The sequence below is a fragment of the Artemia franciscana genome, chromosome 2 (genome assembly GCF_032884065.1).
Source record: "Artemia franciscana chromosome 2, ASM3288406v1, whole genome shotgun sequence".
Lineage (NCBI taxonomy): Eukaryota > Metazoa > Arthropoda > Branchiopoda > Anostraca > Artemiidae > Artemia > Artemia franciscana.
The window spans coordinates 14,243,281-14,259,384 of record NC_088864.1 but is presented as its reverse complement, the minus strand read 5'-3'; the positions used below and the strand labels follow the sequence as shown (position 1 = coordinate 14,259,384).

Genomic DNA, 16,104 nt, shown 5'->3' with positions numbered 1-16,104 from the left:
AGTGATTTCACATATCCTGATAACATTTGCCGCAACGAACAGAAGTATAAGCAAAGATAGCACCTATGCACAACCCAATTATTCAGTTGCCTGAAAAATTCATTCAGTTGTCTGAAAGAACTCAAGAGTGATAACACCTTTTTTGCACCGGAATTATTTGACACATGTTCTAGGGCAGATTCAGTGTTTTTGATGTGAATTTAGCTGGATAAAGATAAATATAGGGGTCAACTTCAACTGTCTGCCTGTTGATAGCTGTATTCGAGATCCTGCCGGATATATAGCTGTTAGCTGTGGCTTATTATATGGCGTAGATTACAGCACGTTGCTTCACGTGGGTAAATAAAGGGGCCAATTAAGATAGGCGGATCTATTTATATTTATTGAATCTAACATGGTCCGAAAGAAGCATAAGCACGATGAGGGGTCTCGGATACATCATGAGCTTCTGGTGTATCTTCGGATGGGATTACCTTGAAATCTTTGGCCAATAGATTGTGGGAAGTTATAGCAAAAGTTAAAGATAATGCTAAACCCTTGCTGACCTTACTACGAGTACAAAGGGAATGGATGATCGGATTTTTAAGCTGGAAAACTCAGGACGCTGTTAGAAAAGTTGCCATCTTAAAGGTACAGATAGATAGAGTGCAATCAGTTACAGAATGATTAAAGCTTCAAATGCAAGTTTTGAGTAATGAATGTGTGAATGTAAAGGCGCAATTGGGCACTATGGGGCAAGTGCTTATGAAGCTGAAAGTAAGGAGACCGATAAGAATGTACTAATTTAGAATGTTTTGGCCAAGGATAGTAATGGTGCAAAAACCTTTTTGAAGATATCGTTTGGCAAGCACTTGAAATGAGTGTCAATCCCAAATGCTCAGTGATGGAAATTAACTCGTTAAAATGTTTTTGAAAGTTGAGCTAAAAGCTAAGGAACTTAAGCGAGAGATCTGAACGAATGCGCAGAAACTTGGTGATAAAACAGTGTCAAATCAGTTGAACATTTAACCTAATTGATGATGTTCCGCTAACTGTGCGAAAAACCCGTAAAAAGTTGTTTGCATCCGAGATAAATTGCGCACAAGTAAAATACAAGGCCTTGAAGCTTTGGTCACGAAATCTGTACCACCCTATTTATGTGTTAAACATAACCAACATACAGCGCCGGATAAATTCTTCCTTGATGAGATTAAACACAAAAAACAAGTTTTTAAAACTGCAAGTAAGGAGCGACACTAAAAGTTAAAACGAACAGAAATTATTCCGTATATGAAAGAGGTTGTCCCCTCCTCTACGCCTCGCTCTTTACGCTAAAGTTTGACTCTTTCTTACAATTCTACTTTTTAAAACAAAAAAAAACCTTACTACTGTTCGTTACCACGAATTGTTTGATACCAAAGTTATGTACGCTGCTCAGGTTAGGACGTAGCTACGGTGGAGCAAAGGGTATATGGAAACTGGGGAGTAAAAAAATGTTTTTGGAGGATCGAAATGACGGTAAAAATTTATTTTTATTTTTGTGAAATTTATTTGTAATTGATTAGTGATATGATATAGGCCTGGCGCAATCATTTTGAATGGGATGTGGTCTAATAATGGTGTTATCCACAGTTCTTGGGAATCTGGATATAATGAATAGTTGTATGATTATAAAAGGATTTTTTTTATTTTGGAGATTGTATTGTTTAGGAGTGCACGCTGGTTGCCAAGATGTTTGTGTGGAGAAAATGGCTATGAGTATTAGAGAAAAAATTGAACTGCTTGAGAGAAACCCTGTTGATGTTTATGCTTGGTTAGATGTTGTGTTGAGACAAGGGCTTGATGGTGAGAGCAGTAAGGAGAGGATTTAGTCATCGAATTTTATGTTTGCTAGTGAGTTAATGTGAGGTCAAAATAGTCAATGTAAGAGTGAGTTGATTATGTTTTATCTTAATTGTAAGGGGCTAAACAACTCCCATTCATATTTGTCTAAGTTAGTTCGAAATGGCAGGGATATTCAAATTTTAGGATTGACTGAGACGTGGTCGAATTCTTCTAATGAAGCACTGCTTGATATTAATGGTTTTAATTTTTTCAGGAGAAATAGGAATCAGCGGAGGCTTGGTGGATTGGGTGCTTACGCGAGGTCGGACCTGGATATAAAGGTAAGGGAAGATTTTCCTGTTTATTGCGAAATGGTGTTGGAGAGCATGGCACTGGAACTGCAGCTGACGCAGTCTAGTATTTATTTAGTTATTTTATATAGGCTTCCATCTTCTCATTTTTCCCGTTTTATGGAATTTTTGGCGGAGCAATTGGAAAAGCTGCCGGTTTCAATTTATCCATGTGTGATTATGGGTGACTTTTATGTTGATTTAAAAAGGATGATGTGGATTCTCGTCTTTTTGTGATAGTATGTTGAGTTATTGTTTGCTCCCATCTATTAATATTATATAGGCTGTTATTTTATATAGGCTTCCATCTTCTCATCTTTCCCGTTTTATGGAATTGTGGGAGGAGCAATTGGAAAGCTGCCGGCTTCAATTTATCCATGTGTGATTATGGGCAACTTTAATGTTGGTTTAAAAAAGGATGATGTGGATTCTCGTCTTTTTGTGATAGTATATTGAGTTATTGTTTACTCCCATCTATTAATATTTGCACGAGGGTAATTTGTTTTTGTGAATATGAAGCGGAATTTTAAGAGTCATACCCCACGTGTACTTGTAAATGATGTGTCCGATCACTGTGACGTCGTGGTTTCATGTCAGCTGCAGTTTGAGTGACTGTGATATTGACCCTGAAATCTACAGGAAATATAACATTGCTCTAAATAAGCTATTACGGAAAGCGAAATGTGGATATTTTAAAAACAAATTCCAAGCAAACTATGGAAACCCAGCTAAGACGTGAGAGACTAATGGATCAGCTATTGGTGAAAAGAAAGTGGTATTACCAGAAATGAGTGGGAATCGCGGTGCTAGTCAAATTGCCGATGAAATGGCTCAACAGTTTTCTCAAATTGAAGAAAAAGTTGAATTGCAAGTTGAAAACCAGCTAGAAGATGGTTCTTTTGAGCAGTAATTGCCTGACCTTTGTGATACTAGTCTTTTTCTTCAGGAAACTAGTCAGCAGGAGATGACAGCGATTGTGGGTGAAATGTGAAATAGAGCGGTTGGAGCGGATGTGTTGTCTCTAGAAGTAGTGAAGTATGTTTTATCCATGATATTGCCGTGTTACATTGATTTAATGAATGATTGTCTTAAAGAAGATGAATTTCCCGATCAGTTTAAACATGCCAGAGTAGTGCCATTGCGTAATTATGGCGACCGGGAAGATTTCAGCAATTACAGACCTATTTCGCTACTCCCTATTCTGCCTCGAATTTTTGAAAAAAATATTATATAAACGAATGGCTGAGTTCTTGGAGAAGAAATATTTCTTTTATACAAACCAATTTGGTGTCAGAAAAGGATACTCTATGGAGCATGCAGTTCAGTGTTTGGCATCGATCGTTAACGGTGCTTTTGATGGGAAGTTGAAAGTGGCGACTATATTCTTAGACATTTTGAAGGCGTTCGACACAGTGGACCATGTTATTCTTCTGAAAAAGTTGGGCAACTGTGGTATTAAAGAAAATGCTCTTGAAAGTATTTCATCATATTTGAGTCACCAATCTATATATGTACAACTGAATGATATGAAATTAAGTGATTGCTATGTTCGTTACGGTGTTCCCCAGGGGTCCCCTCTCGGCCCTCTATTCTTCCCGATATATATTAATGACATCCATCAAGCACTATGTGATTTGACAACGAATGTTGAAAATGGAGACACAACGAACAAACTTAGGAATTGATAGACTAGCTTCAATTAGAGATATTTATCCGCGAATACATATTTTACCGTTTTCAGGGCTGTGCTTATTTTATAAGCTTCAACGAATGTATGATATTATTAATAATAATGCTCCAATGGGTCTTCGTCTTATGTTTGAGACAACTGCTGATGTCCATGGGCATCTAACGAGACAGGTTGTTATGCATAGAAAGTCGATTAGAGTATTCGCGAGGTCTGCTTTCTCTGCTCGTTATATTCTTCCAGTGCTGTGGTCTCAGACGCCCTCTTCTATTAGGGATATTGTTGAAAGGTCTGGCTTCCGTGAGCAGTTGAGACACCATTGCCTGCAGGTTTATGAATTGAATTTTTTTTCTCTCTTCTCAAGTAGTTCTATATGTTTAATTTGTTTTATGTATTTTTTTTTTTTTTTACTGTGAAATGGGAACCAAATGCACTGATATAAGAGGATGTAAGTTTTTTTTGGAGTGGCAATACAAGCTTAGGTTACTTCACTCCAAGCTTTCTTGTTGATTTTTCGTGAATGAGTAATGTCTCCATTGAAAAAAAAATCCCAGCTTCCAAAAGTCAGAAAAAAAAAACTTCGTATATATCAATAATTGAAAACGTATCAAGGAAATTATAGTTAAAACTCTAGATATCCTGGGATCAAAACGAAAGGTAAGAAATGGGGTGAATATAATCAGTTTTAGAAATTCAATTGAAGAAAACGAAGGCAAATTATAAGTAAATAATTAGAAAGAAATTCAGATAAGTTAACATAACACACCTTTGTGTGTATTTAGATGGTCACATTTATCTAGGTTGGAATTTCATATTTATTAACCTGTTATTGGTAAACTATACGGAAAATAAAAGGAATTAAAATACTGGAGTTTGAGGTAAGAGGGGAGGGGGGTATGACGGTCTTAACAATTCGGCCAATGTACCAGCCTGCCAATGAAGGCTATCCTTGCATGCTTCCATGATAAACAGTGTTTTTCTCCAATATCTTGACATAGGTTTCTACTTATTTTATTAATAAATGAGATTTTTATAAGTATGCTATGAAGTTCTATCCAGTGTAACCATAATTCAATGAATATTTAAAATCACAATATAAGTTTACTAAATTAATGAAAACATTTGGTTTTTTGGCGAATAAGTCTGCCGAGCAATGACTTAGTTCAAACTACCTTTATCATAGAAAAAACAAAATCCATTCTAAAAATATAGACTATATAGCAAGGCCGTATCTCAGGGAGAGGGGGGGCTACCAATTTCGGAACCCCCCACCCATGAAACTTTTATCTTACTCATAAAAACATAAAAAAAATGCATATAAACAAATTTTTGACGTTTTTTTTGTAAATCCCTCTAAAACAAAAATCCTGGATATCTCTTTGCTATATAGTCTAACACATGAAGAGTTTATAGTCTCAAAACAGAAGACTCTGCCTGCGTTCGGACCGTTGGCTGAAATAAATTAGTATATTTAACTAAATGCAAATTTCAATTAATTTAATGAAACCTGCTGTACGTTCTTAAATTCGGGCTGGCAGCACTGTCAGAGGCTCTATTTTTATTATTATTTTTTTTCGACTAAATCTAGTTTTTAGCATATTTGAATTTTCTCGCCCTTCAAATATTTCCCTGTTTTAACAAGGTTAACGGAAATAAAATACAACAAACCGTTCATACCAACTTTTAAGCATTTTGAATGCCAAATAAGAAACAAGAAAAAACTATCGAATAAATAGAGTGGATTGAGTTTGAGAATATAGGTTATGAGTCCCAATTCAACAAAAAAACGGCGCTCAACGATTAATGCAGATGAAATGATGAATAAGATTAGCTTAAAAATCATGAATATAGATTGTAGAGAGGCCTGTGATAGACATCATACAGGGTTTCGTTACCCTCCGTAACGTAAACTTCAGTCCTATTTTTTTCATAAGTTTCAGAAGAAACTATTTATTATTAATAATCAGGGAAATGGCTGCACGGAGGGAGCTGCATCCCTTCCCTGAAGCACAGACTGCACAAGATTTGGTCTGAAGCACACATAAATACTTTTTAAAAAAATATTAAAAATATACAGGAATCCACGTATAATACATCGATATCTAACACTACTCGTTCTGCTTTCTTTCTTTTTTTTCTATTTATTTTACTGATTGATTTACATCGTTGAATTTCATTCAATTTTCTATTTATCGTTTTTGATACTTTGGCATCAATTATCTGGACAGATATAGTTATCATTATATCCAGTTGACAAAGAATCGTTAGACATAGCTTAGTCACTAAGGATTCTTGGCAAAGGGATTGCGGTATCTACGCCTACTTTTGAAATTCCCAATACTAACACCTAACATCACGAGTCAAGATTTTATATACAAGCTTAGGTATACACAGAGGAGCAACCCTTGGTAACAAGAGTTTTCATAGGGGAGGGGGGTCTAAAATGAGAAAAAGCGCTATGACTTTTGGAATAATCCTGAGAGGAAATCCTTTTTCTATCTACCACTCACCTATATGAGAGTACGAATAGTACCTCTGGTCATAATTCTTTATAATTACACTGCCTGACTTAGTCACTTATAGAGGAATTTGATGTCACTCTCATGCTTTTACTAAATAAAAACCACTACTAAGGTTACCTGTCCGGTAATTTTGAACGCACTTCCTCCAATACTGTTCGAAAGAGGGGCTTCCAAAGAGGATAACAATTCAAAATGAAAATTCCTACCGTTGTCGGATCAAAGCTCTCCAACTTTGCTTGAGAATGACCCTTAGGGCCATTTTTAAAAGAGATATCCACTCCCTAATGCTGCCAAAGAGGATAACAATTCAAGAATGAAAATTCCTACACTCGTCGGACCATAGCTTTTCCTACTTTGCTTTAGAAGGGCCCTTAGGGCCATTCTTAACAAGAATTCCACTCCCTAATGCTTGCAAAGCCGATAACAGTTCAAGAATAAAAATTCCTACAATTGTCGGACCAAAGCTTTTCGAACTTTGCTTGAGAAGGGCCCTTGGGGCCATTCTTAACAGAGAATTCCGCTCCCTACCTCCCACCTTCTTATTCGAGGTGGATATCATACCACCAAGTGACTTCAAAAATTTTCTAATTAAATTTTCACCGAGATGACTTTAAAAGATGGCACCACCATAGTTGTTACCCATAAAATAGATTATGTCAATTTTTTTAAGCGTTGCCTTTTGATATAGTGTACTATATCGGAAGCTTGTGAGCTTCCGACAGTCTTTTATTAGAGCCAATTACAAAACAGCTTCGTCTTTTCGGAATTCATTTCTCCTCAGACCTCTCTTGAGGTGTATATCTCGCTCTGGTCAGATCCTCTTGAGCGAGAAAACTGGATGTGATGCTTTGTTCCAAGAACTTGTTACCATCCAGATCGATCATCTCTCTGTATAAGTTATACTTTAGACTTATTGCCGAACATGACTCTCTGTGTTTGAAGAGACTTCTAAAATACAAATGGTACAGCTTCGGAGGATCCAAAATAGGGCCTCTGACGAGTTTTAGCAGAGATGGGTAACATAATCCTTACGTGAGAGGTTTGATGAAGTGTCGATGGTAATTTTCTACAAACAAATCCACCACCCTCCCTCTAATGAGCTATCTCTGCTTGTACCACCGTTTATCGAGCCAGTACGGCCAAAATGCATAAACACAGTATGGCCAGATTACCTACAAAAAAAAAACACCCCATGTTGAGTATTTGAAGAACAGCTTTGTAAGATGTTTTCGGAAGTCATTCGGAAGTCTTTCAAGGAAGTTTATTCCCGAGAATCCGTCTATTGATTCCTTTACAAGCAAGTTCAACAGACACTAGAAACAAAACCTAAACAAATCGTTGACTTGTGGCATATAAGGCCCTAAGCTTTTAGTACACTGGTACCGTGAATTTTATCATAAAAACAATGGTAAGTTTATTTCAGATTATAAAGAATGTGTGGGTAGAATCCAACATTTTTCAGAACAACTTTGACTATATTTATAAATAAATATGTTTTTTCTTCTTTTCTCGTATCTATATTAATTGTATGTTGTTGTAATAATAATGAAAAAAAGAGTTTTGTCCCCTACAATACAGGCTATTAAAGCTTTAGAGGATGCTTGCGTCCATCTATCATTTTTTTTTTTTTAGTATTATTATGAATAGAAAACCATGCATTGTATCATACAGAAAAACTGCCATCCCGGAACTAACCTTTAAAGGATTACCTGTGTGCGGTATAACATTTTATAGCATGTTTACTCCGGGAACAAGGGTTTCAAGGTTGAGAAATTGTATAATAAAGAAAGGCCAGAAAAACCATTTAGGGGAGGATTTGTTATTTAACTGGTAGAGCTGCACATAGCAATAAATGATTAAGTCTTAGAAGGACCTCCAAAGCTAAAGTTACTTTTCTGGACAGGCTATGTCATGAGAAATGCAGTTAAGTGATGAGAGTTTCAAAGTTAATGGTTCAATTTTAAGAAATCCGGCAGTTCAGTTATATGCACAGACCAAAATAAATGACTGACAATCACATAATCAAACCATTTCTTTTTACCATCAGCAGTTCAAGCCCTTAAAACTTCCCATGGTTGCTACTAGGTCTCGCCAAGAACTGGGCAGGATGGACGCTCGAACCTGGATGCCATTTTTTATGTCAATTAAAAAAAAGAAGAAAAGAATGAAGTTACCTCTCTAATATGCTTGAACATACTTCTTCCAATGCAGCGCGTTGATTTCCAAAATGTTCTAATGGTAACTTCCCCAAAATGACTATAAAAAATGGCATAATAGCAGTGGCACAGCCATAACACCCCACTTTTGCCAAATTTTTCATTTTCGTAAGCAGACCAGCTTTCTGCATGTTCATGTAGTCCCAGCAATTTTTTATGTTCTTTACTATTACAACGGCACACATCCAAACGGCTGGAAGTACTGTAGGGTCGTCAAGATCTATGCTGAGGAAAACGGTTGGCACAATTTTTGGAGCAAGTTCTAGAGCTAGCTCTTGTAGATTCTCACAAAAAGTACGCACAACATTGAACCAAGCAAACTGTATCTAGAAACACAATGAAATTAGCTTACAATTTATTTCTTAGCTAAAAATTTTCGCAGTCAGCCCCTTAAATCTTTAAGGCGGTATGCCCCATGGACGCTCTCAAGATATAGTGTTTCTGCTTAAATAAATTTTATTTTCTATTTTATGGTAATATCAGTATAGGGTTTATATAGGAGTGTATCAACCAATCAATATAGCTACTACAAAAATTCATCATCTATACCAAATAATAATGTAACATCTTTCCCAAAAAGAGAAAACCAATCCAGATACATTTTCCGCTGTAAAAATGGAGAACGTACAAGCTAAAACTATATTACTTTGCTGCAAAACATAATATCTCTTGTTTGTTTCCAATATATTTGATGATGATGATTTAATTCTATGTCTATCACCAAATAATTGTCACATAAACAATTTACTAGAAATTGCAAACCTACGTTACTGCTTTGCATAATTACTTGCATTTAGACAACTACTTGCGTGAAGAAAGATTTCCTTTCCTAAATTTTCAGATAACGGTGAAAAGGTAGACCAAGACGCACAGGCGTGTGACCTCTCAAATCCGAAGGCGAACAAGCTTTACGATTGTCCGTGATAGAAGAGAAATCCCCAAAGAATAAACATTGACACCAGCTAGCCTCTGGACTGTAGAAGTAAATAATCTACAAGTGTTGCTTATAGTAATCTAGGCTGTAAATAACTCTTTATTAAATTCCAAGAGAATCTGGATACTTTAACGGGAAGCTGGATGGAACTCAAAAGGGGCACATATTTCTGAAATTCGCTCTTATCTGTCTCTTGAGCCAAGGTACGAGTACCCAATTAGTTTCAAGGTGATGCCAGAATCTTCATGCAAATACCGAAGGAGGGAGCTATGTGTTTGAGAATCATCATACTTAAGACCCACTGACCAAAGATATATACCTATAAATTTCAAGTAAGCGGTTGAGAAAAGTGTGTTCACCTTTCTACTTCAAAATTTGGTGAAGGGGGGAGGCAGTTTTAAAGAATCCATGGTCCCATCTATCACCTCGAACCATAGAGATTTAAATTTAAGTGCGATCCCTCTAAAAAAAACAAAAAACTGCAACATATCTACCTTTCTGCTAAAATTCGGTAAGAATATAGTGTGGGGAGGGGAGGGGAGCTCAAACAATGAGCAACCTGCCTTATATTCTCTGAAAAAGTTTTCATTGGGAAATCATACCGACGGAAAATAATGGTGTGATTCTAGATTAAACAAGGAGTGGGCCTAACTTTTGGCTAAAAGTAAACGAAGATCCCACTTTATGCCTCCAGATAATACAGAGTCCTAATACGATAAAAAAAATGATATGGAGAAAGCAGAAACGGTCTAGGAAGAGAAGCAGGCTCAGTTTAGTCCTCCATTTACACAGATTAAAATTCCTTGCATCACTCCATTTCGAACCGGATGAACCACCAAAAAAAGGTAAACTAATTTGTATAACTTCCTGACGCCTCATCTTTGAAGATGACCCTCCTCTAACTAATTTTTCTTATTTGCCAGTCGCTCTCCGTAGCGGACATAGAACCGAATTTTTTTTTTTATTCTCGAATGCATCAGAAGCCAATAATAAGTACACCCAATAACAAAAGATACCAACACCCCATAATATCGATCCTTTATGTAATCTCGAAAGTAAAACAGTTCAAAATAGGGATGAAACCTTTTAATAGGGATGAAATTAAAAGGTTTTATCCCTATTTTGAACTGTTTTACTTTCGTCATGGAAAGGCAGTGTGGTCTTCGAAGTTATTTATGTAATCTCAAAATGAATAATCTTTCATAATGTAAAATCCTAGGTGGCTCAGTCGGTAGAGCGTTGGTTTCGTAAATGTCGGGTCATATGTTCGAGCCAAAAATAAAGTATATGATGATTGATTTTACTAAGGGGTAGAATTCGTTCTTAACTATTAAGTACAGTTAAGTTGCCTATACATGTTACTATAGGCAAGAGATCGTTCTTTAATGTATTTTTTACTGGTTTCAGATATATCCAATATTTTGGTGAATCCCATGGTTGCTGATGTTATAATAACATAATCTACTACAGTACTATAGAAAAATGGAGTTTTTGGTAAACAATGGATCCATTTTCAAACTATTTTGTTTTAATTACAAAAGGCACTAGATGTGGCAATTTCCTTTAAAATGAGGCGGTAAACAACTCTCTTCGATGTTCCAGTGCCAAGCTAGCTGTGAAAAAAAAGAAAAAGAAGAAAAAAGATGCCGTATATGAAGAATATCGAGGTTGCAGCCACTTTTCTTGATTTTCAAGCCAATATGTTCCCCTTCTTTTTCCAGCCAAAGGACGGTAAGTTTCCCATATATGGGTTTCGGACAAGGCGGTTCTAATAGTTTACATCGTTTTTTTTTTATCTGATTCTATTTTTAGGAGTTATGGACTATTTCATTTTTGACTATGGGGCGTGATCGTCTCTTACTAGGTTGCTAACTACCGCTGCAACCCGGATATTTGCAAAACAACGTCATTGTGATTTACACTTAATTATAATCACAGCGCAACCGCATGGAAACAAATTGTTTGTCTTAGCCTAAATACATTAAATTATAGTTACACTAACTATCCACACCCCTTATCGACGACGACAACCACGGTCTAACAGCCGAATTTTACTTTCAATTCTTTAAGATGCCATACACTTTTAACCAGACTCTATCTTTAAATGTGTACATTAAAACTGAAGTAGCTAACCCGTCGAAATTTTTAAAATTGTTATATCTCACGAAAGAATCTAAATCTTGCAATATATTCTCATTGAACCTAGTTCAAGCTAACCATCGCTTTTCATAATCATACCGCTTTAGATTGACGCTACAAAAATAAAAGAAGGGTACACCAGTCAGAGGAAGTGCATAGCCCCTATGCCCTGAAGACGACCGCGGTCTAGCAACCGATTCTTATTTAAACTCCCTCACTTTTCTTTAAATCATTTCTTCCCAATTGTTTGTCCAAATAAAAAACAACTAATTTGCCGAGGTTTCTAGCCCTTTAGCCAAGAAGATGACCATGACCTAACGACCTATATATACTTGCATGTCCCTCTCCGTAGCGGATATGAAACCAAATTTTTAGTACCCTTAAATACATCAGAAGTAAATGCTAGATACATCAACTAGCAAAAATGCGAATCTTCCATTGTAGAGATGACCAGACATGATAGCCAATAATTAGTTGCATGTCCCACCATTGGGTTGAAATTTGAACCAGAATTTATTTTTAATTTGTACCACAACTTTAAAGTTGTCGAACTCTCAAAAATTTTTCATATGGCGTATATAACCATTGTAACCAAGAAGATAGCCGTGATCTAAGAATCCATCCTTACTTGTATGTCTTTCTCCCTAGCAGACAAGAAACCAGATTATGCATACCCTCAAATGCATCAGAAGCAACTGATATGTACACTAACTAGCAAAAGATGTCAACCCCTCATCAAAAACATGGCCAAGGTATAACAACCAGTCGTATTTACATGTCCCTCCCATGTCTTCAAACTTGAACCAGATTTTTTTTTCAAATGTATGCCACAAGAATGAAGTTGTTAACACCATGGAACTATAAAATGGTGCATCGCATGAAAAATTTTTTGTGCAAAAAACGGATCTCATACACCTTCATGAACTTATCAGGGGCTATTGATCAGCATAAAAAAAACATCCTTTTTGGTTCAAAAGTAGATTTTCTTGCCACAGACCACATTTTTAGTATTACTGTTTGAAACAGGTGCCAGCCTGCTAGAATAAAGTTATTCAGTTGAAAGCAGAAAATGACTCAATGGAAAGCAAGCATAGTTTGCCTAAAATCAGTTAGTCCTCTCCGACAAAAACTGTGTAACTCCCACACGGTACGCTCTGCTTCAATTACAAGCGATAACGCTTAATAATGCTATATCTTTTCTTGGCCCCAGCCAAGAATTGTATGCAGCTTTCAAAATGTAATTTTCAGATTCATCAAGCCATCCAGAGGTCCATGCTTTCTGTTGAAACCGTGGAAGACCAGGATGGGATTTACCAATAGGAAGACTAGGCTAGGATTTACCAATAGGCCCAATAGACCCAGGCTTCGGGTTGCAAAATCCCAGGGTGAGCAATAAATTATCCCAGGGTGATTTTTCTCCACAAAACTGGACTGATATGATTTATCCACAAAGTGCCAGGTTCACTCCATCGTTGCACTGTCTATTCACAGAAAAGTGATTTTAAAACAACACACGAATTTCATGGCCACTCATAAATTTTCAGATGTCTCCCAAGGAGGAAAGCTGAGAGTTCGGTATCGCCTCTCTCTTTCATTACTTTTGGCTCATCAGTTACGTTCTGTTAAATGCTTCCACTATCCCCGAATTTTCGGAGCTTTCCCCAAAAATCTCACTAAATGGAGCGGCAAAAACGCTTGGCCGGAGAGGCGTCAAAACTTTAAATCCTGCCCAGCAGAGGACCCTTACAACGTTTTAGCAAAAATCTGAAGTTAGCAGACTAAAAAAAAAAAAAAACAGGAAAAAACCAAAATGTTATTCCTGCAACACAAAATATAGGGATTAATGCCTGAAAATATGACAATGATGTCTTGACTTTATATATATATAAAAAAAATATTCACAGTTTAGAAACAACATTGACTAAGACAAAATGGTTAGAAGGACATTCTCCATACTTAGACGATTGACACAAAATTGATCTTAAGCCAGGGCATTCAATCAAACAAGACTCAGCCCCTTTTCCACCTATACCTATTCCCACCTCCGGTTCTTTCACCATTTTTAAATCCTATATAATTTATGAACTTCATCATTTTGACGTTCGAACTGGTGATCATTCTCTGACCGATTCAAGCGTTGCTCGGTTTATACCAGAACACTTTCTACTAATAGGTTCCTGAGCATAATTCCCAAAATACTTGAATGGTGACTATGGGTAGGAAAACTATGTCAGGAAATTACCTGACCTGATAATTTCTTAATTTTAAATGGTCTCTGTGGCAAAACATTTACCTTTGGGGATTTTTCTTTGGCCAATTTCCAAAATCTCGAATCTTCAACAATAGCTCTATGCTTTCCGATATGTTTTTTATGCTCAGAAGGACTTGTAGATTCCAATAAAGAGGCATAGGCCATGAGGGATGATACGGTAAGCATTTCATGTCTAAACTTATTGTTTTCCTTGGCTTCTGTTCTGGAAGAAAGGTGAGAAAATATAAATAGGGCACACGCGTATTAACAGTTTTGAAGATTGAAAAATATTAACAAGTGAAAAAAACAAGGCATGCGAAACTGAAGTTTTTGATAAATTTTTGCCATAGTTTTATTTGGTACACTGAATTTAAAATGATATATTTTTTCCATCGCTGCCGATTTTTTTGAAAAATAAGTATTATTCATCGAAAACATTTGTAAGTACCTGGCGACAGTGTTTTTTTTTTATCCGTTTAAGTATACGTCAAATAGCCACCTCCTGGTGATTCGATATGATTTTTCATAGGTTTAAGGGATAGTTACCACTACAGCTAGATTGCACGTTCATAAAAGAAATAAAAAGCTCTTGGGTTTAAACTTTTACATCAAAGTATGACGTTTTCCCCGAAAAAAGAAGTAGAATACTATTTTAATTCGTTTTATTAAGGCAATTTAAACAAAATAGATGGCTAACCAAGAAGAGTCATTAAAACATACATATGCATGCAAGTTTGACACAAATTTTAAACTGAGCAAAAACAAAACAAAAAAGTGTTCCTACAAAAGTCGCTCTCTTTTTCCTTTGAAACTAACTTTCGACATTCTTCTCTTATGCACAATCATAGGTCTATCCTATGTTGATGCCCAACAGTAGTCGGCGAGCATGTTCTTACGCCAGATCTATCGCATGTTCTTAAGTTTTACACATCACATTTTTGAGGTCTAAGTACAGCCTTTCATCCCCTTCTCCCCTAACTTATTCAGCCTTTTCAGGAAAAATGTTGACAAGTGAGCGTAAAGATGGAGCCCGATGTTTAGAATCTGTCTTTATAGTTAGGATTCTAGTAATTAACAAGCGATTTAATGACAATACCTGTGAAACCAATCCCAGTTTATTTTTTTTCTTTGTTTTATGCTAATATCAAAATTCTTCATACTCCATAAACTTGCGGACGCCTATTCCATCAGCAATACTCTCTTTCAACTTGGATTAGGATGTGCCTGGAGCTATTTCCAATCTTCAAACAATCGCTATATTTTGGAATAGCCTTGAAATAAGCGGCATAATTTCGTCAAAACCCTGGGGGGGGGGGGAGGCAAAGTTGCAGTCAATTATCGCCATGATATTGAGAAATGAAAAATGAGCCATATAGTACAATAAAGGCAAAGGTATACTAACGAAAACTGACCTGTTTATCTGGTTGCTTGAATTAAGCAGGTTTATCTTAGTTTTTACAAGATATTTTCAGAAACTAAATTTTAGCTGGGGGGATGGGGCAAATTGGGGTGTAGAGGGGTCCCCCCCTGCCCCATGGCAAATCAGTCCCTTCTTGAAAACTGTTTCTATAAACTTAATTTTATCCTTGGAGTGGGGGTAACAATGCCTTTTTTGGATCCCATTCTCAGTACCTGGTTCGAATTCAGCTATCTACGTAAGATCTTATTAAGATTGTCGTACTCGTAAATAAAACATGGCAAATTTTTATATCGGCTTGACGACCAAAATTATGGACACAACAAAGCTGGTTCATTCTATTGAGGCAACAGTTTTTCAAGGAGTTCTCCTAAACGCACGAAGGTCCAAACTGTCGCAGATGCATACCGAATTCCATGATTGAGAAGGACGACTTTACGACTCCCCTCAGATGAATCTTTCGACGAACATACACCCTTCATTCATCTTTGACGAAAGTGATCTTAAATTTTGGTAATCAATCCAGCAAAACTGGAAAAATAGTCCATTTCTCCTTTTCATCCAAGCACTTTAAAATTCGTTTTATCAGACCCCATACCATTAAAAGGGGTTTCTTTGGTCAATAAGTGTTACCTTAAATTGCATCTAGAAACAATCTAAAGATTTATCCTTGTGAAGCTCCAGACTCGATGATCGGTAAACTGTTTTCAGTGTAGTTTAGTCTTTTCTTTTAATCTAGAGCTCAAAAATTCAGCGGCCTCTTTTGAAAGGTTCAAATCTTCAGT

The 16,104-nt window shown here is 36.5% G+C and overlaps 1 protein-coding gene across 1 annotated transcript in view; it reads right to left on the bottom strand.

Annotated features, from left to right (window-relative positions):
* The window catches only part of LOC136037637 (E3 ubiquitin-protein ligase listerin-like), a 158,488-nt gene that overhangs the window by 87,670 nt on the left and 54,714 nt on the right, over positions 1–16,104 (bottom strand). Inside the window, exons 5-6 of the mRNA XM_065720347.1 lie at positions 13,945–14,125; positions 8,537–8,904 (exon numbers count right to left, since the gene is read on the bottom strand). Coding sequence (XP_065576419.1) covers positions 8,537–8,904; positions 13,945–14,125 — 549 coding nt within the window. The remainder of the gene's footprint in view (positions 1–8,536; positions 8,905–13,944; positions 14,126–16,104) is intronic.